The sequence below is a fragment of the Syngnathus scovelli genome, chromosome 3 (genome assembly GCF_024217435.2).
Source record: "Syngnathus scovelli strain Florida chromosome 3, RoL_Ssco_1.2, whole genome shotgun sequence".
NCBI classification, from domain to species: Eukaryota; Metazoa; Chordata; class Actinopteri; order Syngnathiformes; family Syngnathidae; genus Syngnathus; species Syngnathus scovelli.
In genome coordinates, this window is record NC_090849.1 from 22,539,832 (window position 1) to 22,550,676 (window position 10,845).

Sequence of the window (10,845 nt, forward strand, 5' to 3'; positions counted from 1 at the left end):
TGGCTCGTGTAGACTGAAAGCTCTCAACAAGCTTTAATAATGAATAAAAATAAATAAAAATAACTATTAAACCATGACTAATATTCCTTTCAGTTAGTTTCCTTGTCACTACACAGCATTGTGTGCAAGCCTATGTGGCTCAATGTTCATGCGTCACTAGATTTCTTGCCCCCACTAGCTTAGCCGCGCTGTATGCACGCAACCTAAAGTAGCATAGCATAAACTATCCGTGTATATCTGTGTTTTTTTCTTCTTCGTCGGTACTGTCTTCGTCTTCTTCGACGTCGTCACCTCAGCGTTTACGAACTATAATAGCACACTAGTGTCATTTAGTGGTCTAAAATGATTGCTGTCAGGACACTTAAATACAAAGAGTACAAACGTTTTTCTTTTTTAAAACCAATGAGTCACATTTACTGACATCCATGTTTCTTGAAGATGGTCATTTTCAAAACAGAATATCATTGCCAAGTTTGAGATAAATAGATCTTAGTAGTTGAATAAAGGCAAATATTACATCATCCCAAATCCAAATGATATGTAAATATATAAGCACTGTAGCGTTTTTTTTTCCACTCTGTTTTTTGCCGCACGCGAATCAACAAAATTCTTGCTCTCCAGTGTGAGATCTCATGTGTATTACCATGTTTACCTTTTGAGTGAATCTTTTACCACACTCAGAGCAATGAAAGGGTTTCTCTCCTGTGTGCGTTCTCATGTGTTTGACCATGGTTGCTTTGACAGAGAACGTTTTGCCACAAGTTAAACAACTAAAAGGTTTTTCCCCAGTGTGCGTTCTCATGTGTATATCGAGATTGACTTTTCGAGAAAACGCGCTGCTACAAACGGAGCAAACGAAAGGTTTTTCTCCTGTGTGCGTTTTCACGTGTGACACCATATGATGCCTTTGCGAGAAGGTCTTACCGCAAGTTGAGCAAGTGAATGGTTTTTCTCCCGTGTGCGTTCTCAAGTGCGATACTAGACGATGCCTTTCCGAGAAGGTTTTACCGCATGTTGAGCAAAGAAAGGATTTTTCCCCTGTGTGTGTCCTCATGTGTTTGACTATGTTTAGCTTGAGAGCAAATTTTTTACCACACAATGAGCAACGAAAGGGTTTTTCTCCAGTGTGCGTCCTCATGTGTGATTGCAATGTTTTCTTTTGAGAAAATGTTTTACCGCAAAATGTGCAACAAAAGGGGGTTCCACCTGTGTGTTTTTTCATGTGTGATTTCATATATTCCTTGAGAGAAAACGCCTTACCGCAAGTTAAGCAACTAAAAGGTTTTTCTCCCGTGTGCGTTCTCATGTGTCTAATCATGGGTCGATTTTGAGCAAATTTTTTTCCGCAAATTGAGCAGTTGAAATGTTCTTCACATTTGCGTGTGTGAGAAGTTTTCTTTTTAGGAGCTGCCTCCTTCTCTCCACAATTCAACTGCTTGTCCTCGTAATCTGTGTCATCCCTCAAAGGTTCTTCGATGCCATCAGTGTCTGACAGCGGAGATAACAGATTGTTCGAAAGTATACCTCCACTTGGGCTGTCGCAATTAATCTGCGACCACTGGGGTGTTTCATCTTCATCATCGTCACACTTCACAGAGACCACAATGACAGGCAACTTGCTGACATCCATTTGCTCCTCTTCCTCAATGTGGAGATGGTCCTCTTTTTTAAAGTGAGCGGGATGTTCTTCCTCCTCTTCACTCTTCACAACAGGTAGTGGCAACTTGCTGATGTCAATTTCCTCTTCTTCCTTGATGTGGAGAAGCGGTGAATCGTCCTGCTGCAAAAGCGAGTTCCTCCTCCACTCCTGACGAGCACTTGGCTGCTGGACATCTCCAGGACACAAGTAACACAAACACAATTTGGCACATGTCATGTGGGTTATATACATAATATTGTTGGCAGAGATCAAATGTGTTAAATGATCAGCCAGCAAGAATGTGAGCAAACCTTGGAAGTGTGGCTTTGTTTGAGCAGCGTCCAGTTGACGTCGTTGTCGCTCGTTGTCCTCTCTCGACGGACAAAATTGCTTCTCGTACGACGCCATGGTTAACACGCTGATTTCGTTCGCTAAAATCTAAGAAAAGGTTCTTCCCAATAAAAAAAAAGGGTGTGTACATTTGTTTCCGTCCGCTGTGGTGAAGGACTACTAAAATCCGAGGACATTCCAAATCAAAACTGCCTTTCGCCACACGCTGAGCAACTGACGGGTTTTTCCTCATGCGTGTGTTACCATGGGTGACACTATGCTTTTCTTCAATTCCACGAATTGATTAAGTGATTGCAATCATTCCTTCAATCAGTCGGAATATTTCGTCGACGCCCACAATAGTTGTTCCTTATTAAATCATTGAACATTTTTGACGTCATGGCAGAAGACGCAAGTCTTGCACCCTTTCTTCTTCTTGTTCTCCCTAATCTTCTTCTTCGTCTTCTTCTATTTCTTCTTCTTCTTTTTAGACGGTAGGCATTTGACGAATAAGGCGCATTATCACCACCAACTGTGGTGGAGTGTAAGTTCTTCCCTCTTCACCCAGAAAAAAACATTCTAAACATTATAATCCCATTTCCACATCCGTTTTCTTTGTTATAAGAGATATGAAACCACCCCATTTTTTCACCTTATTAAAATTAATTTAATTTTTTTTAGACTCTTTAAAAAAAAATGTTTCACTACGCTGAAAACCGAAACAAACAAATTAACGACCTGAAAAATTAGGAGATTCACTTCCAGTCATTCGTGTAATATTTCGATTATGTTTATTTCCGTCATACGCGTATTTTTGTTCTAACAAGGTTGTTTATTGTTTATGAAAGTTTCCGCCAATCCCCTACAAGTGCAAGAATTGACGTTGCGCAAATTCAAAACTGTCCAATCGGAGATGAGCAGAGCGAGGCGACCGGGTTCTTTCAAAGCCGTTTGTCCAGTGCGCATTTAGTCTTGCTGTTTGGAAGTTAATCGCTCTTATTTCCATGTAAACGTGCTAGAAGATAAGCAGTTCAAAAAATATGGACGAAGATGCTCCCATCAACGTCGAGAGCAGAAAAGGTCTGAAAAGCGTGTTTGGGTCAATGACGACGTTATTTAGCCTGGCTGCTAATGCTAATTACGCATTCGCGGATGACGAAGAGAACGATGATAATAGAATTTATAGACTCGCCGTGTAACACGATGTATGAAAACCCATTTGATATGCTGTCTGTACGATATTGCTCATTAAATGTCATATTTGATCGATACATCACAAATTGAGAGGCACGAATTCTGATAACGTGTGTTATTGTGACGGGTGTCAAACTCAAGGCCCGGGGGCCAGATACGGCCCACCATATCATTTTATGTGGCCTGCGAAGACAAATTGTGCATTAAATTCACGTGTCATTGCAAATTATTTGACCATTTTTTTCTCATCTGATTTGAAAACAAGTTGTCAGTTTGTTTTGTAGCTTTTACTGTATTTAATATGAGATGCTCATGCATTTATTTGGGTTGACAGTTATAATGGCCCTCCGAAAGAAGCAATGCGGCCCGCGAAAAAAACGAGTTTGACACCCCTCAAACATACACCGTATGTTAATGTAGTCATGTTGATTCTTGATAGACGAGCAAATAAAACCACAAACTCATACAGTTATTAAAATCCACTAGATTTAATATATGAAGGGAATCTATGACATTTCGTGCCACAAAATGAATCCAAGGGAAATGGACAAAACTGCTTCAAAGGGCGTGAGGAATTTTTGGCAAAAAACCATATAAACTTCCTGTAAACATTGATAGCAATTAGTATGTCACTGACCTTTATTTGTGTCACAGAACTGCGCAAGAAGAAGTTCATGGAATACTTGAAGAATAAATCAAGGCACAACTCAATGTAAGAAGTTATATTGTTATTGTTCCTCAAGAGGAACTGCTTTCTCATTGAGAACATTGGACACATCCTGTTTGCATCTTGGCAAAGGTCTGCTCTCTGTTGAAATGAAAACAATTGTTTTTACAGACCAGATGTCGATCGGCGTGCAGGGAAGAAGCCTGAGACTACAGAATTGACTTCTGCATTACAGGTTTGTGAGAGTGAATTTTAACCGGGAGTGGAATTAAATTGCTTGAAAACGCTTTTTTTCTTTTTTTCTTTCATAGATTCACAACAAGCTCGCATTACAACAAGCATCAGTTTGACAGTTTAATTTGTGGCCACCTTGCAGCACTTATCTAGCAATTTTTTTCCACTTACAATTGCAGGAAAAAAAATGGCTCAATGATAGTATCACTGAAATACCACAAGTTTTTTTTTTAAAGAAAATATGCGACTGCAACTGAAGGGATATTTTGAATTCTTTAAATTGTTTTTAACCCTTTTTGTTCTTTTAGATATCTTTCTTTTCTTTTTTGTTGTATTAGTTCTTCACCCCCTCTAAAGCTTTTTCCAATTCTTTATTATCATTAGCAAAAAAAAAAAGGGGAAATAATGTCATAGTGTAGAGACATTTCATCATCTTTTGTCTTTCAGCTCATCAGGGGCAAAGAAAATAAAGCTCCTGCCACTAGTTTCCGTCATGAAGCCAAAAAAATCCAACCCTTGGGTCTTACCGACAACCCAAAGCCCCCTAGGAAGCCATTTCTCTTTCGGAACAAAGAGAACGTACTAATGGAACGCAGTCGGCCTACACAGTCAACGGTCTGTAAAAAGCCAACACTCACGGGAACATACGCTGTTCCCACTCTGAAGGCAAGTACTTTTCCCCCAAAAGTGCCAAAAGTCAGGAATCAGCCCACAGGAAAAATATCTTCCAACCTTTCAATGGCCAAAAACTCAAGCACTACTTCTAGGCCACCATCAAAACCCACCGTTTCGTCTCTTCTAAAGACTTATACCTCCCGGCTGAGTCTAGGACCCATGGTGAAGACCAGGACAGGGCTCGTCCCTGCCTTAACCCATCCTCGGGTCCCGAGATCTCTCCCGGCGGACGCCAAACTTGTTCCATCGAATTCTGCTGTCACGTCCTCCAAGGCTCTGGTGAAGAAAAACCCTCTTCACCAGAGACCAGTTGTCCCTCGAGAGCTCAAGTCCACCCTTGGTGAACAACGGCCTTGTAAAAGCAGAGCCAAATCAACGGCGCTGCCCTCGTCGCACGCACGACCTTTCGCCAGGCTGCCCGACAAAACGACCAATCAGCCCGCCAAGCGCACGTCTCAACCTCAAGGAAGGCCGACGACTCAGAAATCAGGAGTAGGCGGACGCACGTCTCAAGCGGCGACGAGCAGGAAACCCACGGTGGCCAAACCTAAACTGGCTGACGTGGCTCCGAAAGGAAAGAACGCCCCGATGGCGAAGCCGGCCGCCATTGTTGTCAGCCAATCCAAATGTGAGAGCAAAGTGACAACGTCTCAAACAGTGGGGAGGAAGATGGCCGCTGAGCAAGCAGAGAGAATGTAAGTACATGGGATTGTGATAGGTGAGCCCAAAATGGAATCTTTGCCCAAGCAGTTCAAGAAGATAAATGTTTTAAACCAAACATTCCTGCGGTGCATGTATAAAGAGTTGACTCAGCCCGTTGTTTGCACCAGATTGTTAAATTAAACAGATTGCTTGCCCACTTTATCTATCATACCATTTTATCTCGTTAAGATTGCGTAGCTATTTTATCCCAGCATTATATTGAATCAAAAAAATTTTTTTTTCCTTCCAAAAATATACTATAGCGACAGCCCTAACAAAATGGACTTTGAAATTGAATCCCGTAACACCTTCTATTTCGGTGCTCGGGGCGACGTTACATTTTCTTCCTGCGGCTCCATTTAGAATAACGATAAAAGTGTCACTTGCACAATCTCGTGTGAAAAGCTGACCAAAACAGGATGTTGACTGTCATACGCAGCAAAGTTTCACTAGAAATTCATGATTAGTGAGACGCATGTTTTCAGGAAGAAACTGCAGGAATGGCGAGAAGCCAAAGGCATTTCTTACAAGCGCCCTCCCATGCAGACCAAGCCTTCAGTTGGACGTGTCCTCTCGCGACCCCATTCAAGCACCCTGAAAGTTCAAGAGGACGCTGGCTTGTTCATCCGTGACGTGGACAGGTCACTTTCTGACTGCATGAAGCTGCTCACTGAGGTACATGTGGCCATGGAATTCATCATTTCATCAGAGCCTTTCCTGGAAAGGGCCAAAATGGTGTTAGGCAATGGTCCAAGTAATTGTCCAAGCAAATCCAGTCAGATGTTGCGTACGTGTTCGTCCGGTCTCGCGCGTTTCATTTGACCACACGTTCGACATGGATGAGTCAAAATTACGAGGCATCTGGCCTTTTGTCGTCAATTCTTATCGGGGTGTGAGATGACTACTACTTACCCTAAAAGATCTTACAGGTCACATCCTGATCAAATGTTAATGTGCCCCGGCACCATCTCGGACCCCCAACAGGGTTGTCCAGCGCAGGTGAAAGAGGTCCTCTCACGGCTGCCGTCAGTGTCCCAGAAGTTTGCCAAATTCTGGATCTGTAAGGCCCGCCTGATGGAGCAAGAGGGTGACCTGGATGTCCTTCCCATGTATGAGGAAGCTGTTCGTATTGTGTTGGAGGTGAGCGCGACCAATCAGCTCGTTTGAACGCGCGTGTCGGTGTAGTGCTTTAAAGAGCGTCTCCGTTCATCTGCTGCAGCCCGTGGACGAGCTGCGCATGGTGGTGTTTGACATTCTGAAGAAGAAGGAGACCAAAGGTAGCAGCTTTACGATGCTGCTGTTTTGGCCAGCAACAGTACAGTGGGTCAAGTGAACAGTATGTGGGGTTGTCTCGTCAGCCAGCGAGGGAGATGACGCGGAACCAGACGGCACTCCAAGGATAGAGAATGGCCAAGACCCGACGGTGACACCCCCCGTGCGGGTTCTCATCTCTGGGGAGGCGGGGGCCTCATCCACGGTCAAGTACAAGATCACTGACACTCCCGGGTGGGTACTTCTACTCTATCATCGAAAAGGATGGATGGAGAGAGGAGTATAATTAGTACGGCGACAGACCCGGAAAAAGTTCCCAATTTGTCCTCTCTCTCCCGCAGCCCCCCGTCCAGGCAACAACGGGAGCCAAGACGGGTGGACGGCCACGAGGTGCGCTTCTTCACACCTGTGCGCCGCTCCATACGCATCGAGGGCGCGTCGCGGTGCTACCCGACCTCCCTGCAGGAGCACGACCAATGCGTGGCGTCCTTCGCCGAGTTACTGGCCACCGAGGAGGAAGAGGAGGCCAGAGGCGACACCCTCTTTGTCTACAGGGAGAACGAGGCCCTCAAAGATAGAATGCAGGTCCGGCTGGTGAGTGATGATTAGCAGTTATGATTGACGTCGCTTTTCATCGCTGTTCCTTTCACAATGTACAGTTCCCCGGCTTTGTCGTCTTTCCCCATCTCCCATCCTTTCAAATTGAATTCTTGCTGATATTTTTCACATTTGCCCCGAATTTCTCCGAATTCTACATTCAAGTGAACAGAAAATATTATGTCATTCTGGACATCTCGGGACACATGTTCCAGAAATGTCCACATTATGCCTGACAGCGTTCCCAAATGAATGCCCATATTTTACGTCGACATGTCCCGTTCCAGAATTCTCAAATGATTGGAACCATTTTACTTCACTTCTTCTACTTCAAACTCATTCAGGACTTTTTTGAAGAACTTTGTGTTTTGTACATTGCATTAAATGCCTGGAATGGATTTTGTTTTCCTTTAATAATGTGCTATCGCACGATTTTCATTGAATGTGACAAAATATTTGATTTTTAACGAAGAATGAAAAACTAGAAAAGCTTAATGTTACAAGGTGTCACACATTTTCAATAAAATGAAACCAGTTAAGGCAATTTTGATTTGGTGTCAGACTTACCGTAATTTCTGGACTATAAGCCGCACCCGACTATAAGCCGCACCAGCTAAAATTCAGGGATATTTTAGTTTTTTTCTTACATAAGCCGCACCGGACTATAAGCCGCACGTGCACATGAGTTTTTTTACAAAGAAAGACAGTACACAGAAAGCCGTAAAAATCCATAAATATACCGCGCCGCCATTTAAGCCTCAGGGTTCAAAGTAACCTTCTGAATAAAATGCATTAAAAGTTCACATTCATTACAACTTGTTTTTGGTGAGGACAATGTCAGAAGAATGAAAAAGGGTTTAGAGCCTTTTGACGCAGGTCACCTAGCGTGTATTCCTACTAAAGCTCATAATAGTCACAAGCAACACAGCCAGAATAAGCAGCGGCCATAGTAGTGTTTCAAAATAGTATTTTTGTTGTTGTTTTGTTCTTCAAGATACCGCACAACAGTGGTCCACAGCCTTTTTGCGAGTGTATAAAAGTGATCAAGTCATCACAAAAATCATGAAAAAAATCGTATATAAGCCGCACCTGACTATAAGCCGCAGGGTTCAAAATTTTGGAAAAAAGTCGCGGCTTATAGTCCGGAAATTACGGTAATTGAAAAATGGTTGACTTCATTTCATGTCGAAAATGGCAGAAAATTTGTCTCTCTCTGCAAAAGCGCATATTTGACATTTTCAGTGTCGGGCTCTGGTACAGCTGTGACTTTTCTGAAACAGCTATGAATAACGTAACAAGAGTTTACTCTTCACATCAGCACCAAGACGCTTTACAGCACTGTTGCGTGATCTTTGGAAATACTTGGCAAAGCATCGCCGGTGGTGAGTGATGTTTTTTTGTATTTGATTTGCTCTTTTGTGGTGTATACTTCATAGATGACACATAATCAATCTTGCAGACAGACAGATCCGATGCGGGAAGCATTTTTTTTTTTCTTTTTTTTTTTTTTAATAATCACTTCCCTGCAGGCGGCAGTGTGTCCTGTCGTCATTGGCAGAACTCTTCCCCTGTATTAGCTCCCCCTTGATAAATGTGGAGGCGGGCACATTTGCAACATACTTAACTCACTTGCTTTTCTCCATCGGAAGGATTCCCAGCTCTTACTGCCGAGCAAGCTAAGGTGAGTATAAGAATTACTTTGAGATGTTCATATTGTTTGGCTCACTTTTTTTTTTTTTTCATGAAAAATGCTTTGATTTATTATATTCAGTTTTAGGCTTTTATAAGGACATTTGTGGAACATACTAAAAAAAAAAAAAAGATGACTAAGTATTGTGGTGTAAAAACAATAAACACAATTTGTGTATGTTCTTAGATTATCATTAAACGCATCCGTAAAAGCATTCATGAGACATAAGTGTTTACTTTTCATTATAGTAAATACAATAAACTTACATATTTGCATGATTCCTTTATTCCAAATTGCAAACTTCTTAAGTGGATGTCAAGATTTGTGGCTTTTATTGCCCGGGACAAGTCTGAGCTACTGCGTTTAAACTCCAGGGCATTGGCTTTTTTTGGAAAATGATCGACAGAATTGTCATTTCAGTGGTGTACATCAGTGAGTGAGCGTCATGACCTCCGAGCGCAAGCGGTGCACCCTGAAAACTCGAGATGGAAAATACATCACTGTGCGAAAGTACCGGGATGGAGTCAAGCTGGTTGTCATCGATAAGCAGGGAAACGACAACCGTATGTATTATAATTAAAATTTTCGACTCTTTTTCAATCAGCTCTTGAAATGACATATTCCCTCACATACTGTATATAGAAATATCCTCAAGCTACGTCTGCCTAATTAATTTTTTTTTTTTTGTCTTTGACATGTATTTGAATGATGAGTAATTTCCTGCAATCATCTGATCTTGGCAAAGATTAGGCAGTTATGTGATCAGCACTGCGATTGACTGGGATAGGCTCCGGCACGCCCGCCGTGGGGTCACACACACATATACACACAATATAAATATATACACACATAAATATATACATACGCACAGTATAAATATATACATACACCGTATAAATATATACATACATATAGTATAAATATATACATACATACATATAGTATAAATAACTATTTGGCAAAGCAGAGCTTCCTATTGCCTACAATTGTAAGTTAGTGCATATCGTAAAGGGATAATCAGGTGAATGATTGTAAAACATATTTGCCAACTGCTGCCCAAGTTCTCATGGTGCTTTCCCTCCCAGTCCCTCAGCTGGAACTACTTGAAGACACTGACAACAAGCGTGTTGCTTTTCTTTTCCGGAACAATAAGGTGTGTTACATTCTCACAGTGGAGGCCAGCTTGCTCAAAGTGAGTCAAACGCTTACAATTCTCCATCATAGATTACAACAGTAGAAGTTTTTTTTTTTTTTAATGGTTAAAAATGTGTTTTCTCAGTTGAGGAAAAGCAGAGCCAACAGCGATATCAAAACTCTGCCCACATCCTCTTTCTTTGTCAAGAAAGACAGTGGTGCATCCGGGTGGTACATCTTGGAGTCTATGCAGACGCCTAAGTGGTATCTGTCCATCGAGTCCATCAAGCAAGGCCAGCGGACGAGGCAGCTGGTTCTCCACAGCTCCGACACCCATGGTCTGCTCGTCCGGGAAATCTAATCTACAGGCATTATTTATTGATATACATGTTATAGATGTTTGTTAAAAGTTATAAATGGCAAAAATACAATTAAATAAATACTTTTTATTACATTTTTAATAAGTTATTACTTATACCGAGTGTCCTTCAAAGCCAAACCCACGCGAGAGATTTGGCTACTGAAATTTCAATCATATGAATCGCAGATTATAAATTTTAAATAAGAATACTGCAGCTGTTAGTCATGCAAATATGAAGAAAAATATCGATCAATCGCCCTTTGGCGAGAAAAACTCCCAAGATTGATTACCGAGACAAATTGTTTCAAAAGTAATCGAGAAGTGCTTGAACGCTATTCTCGGCTGTGAAT

The 10,845-nt window shown here is 41.9% G+C and overlaps 2 protein-coding genes across 3 annotated transcripts; one reads left to right on the forward strand and one right to left on the reverse strand.

The window, feature by feature from the left end:
* Positions 1-473: 473 nt before the first annotated feature.
* Positions 474-2,435, reverse strand: LOC125994091 (zinc finger protein OZF). The gene is made up of 2 exons (XM_049763295.2): positions 1,951-2,435; positions 474-1,833 (listed from the first exon to the last, which is right to left on the reverse strand). The coding sequence occupies exons 1-2, from the start codon at positions 2,045-2,047 to the stop codon at positions 599-601; spliced, it is 1,332 nt and encodes a 443-aa protein (XP_049619252.1). The 5' UTR covers positions 2,048-2,435; the 3' UTR covers positions 474-598.
* Positions 1,711-7,854, forward strand: ckap2l (cytoskeleton associated protein 2-like). Of its 2 annotated transcripts, none has more exons than XM_049763169.2 (9): positions 1,711-1,846; positions 3,818-3,875; positions 4,002-4,065; positions 4,512-5,434; positions 5,927-6,116; positions 6,426-6,581; positions 6,661-6,718; positions 6,800-6,947; positions 7,055-7,854. In XM_049763169.2, exons 2-9 carry the CDS (start codon positions 3,838-3,840, stop codon positions 7,320-7,322), a joined length of 1,845 nt encoding a protein of 614 aa, XP_049619126.1. In that variant the 5' UTR covers positions 1,711-1,846; positions 3,818-3,837; the 3' UTR covers positions 7,323-7,854. The 2 variants fall into 2 exon arrangements, with proteins under 2 accessions (XP_049619126.1, XP_049619125.1); XM_049763168.2 differs by lacking the exon at positions 1,711-1,846 and adding an exon at positions 2,868-3,049.
* Positions 7,855-10,845: the final 2,991 nt, after the last annotated feature.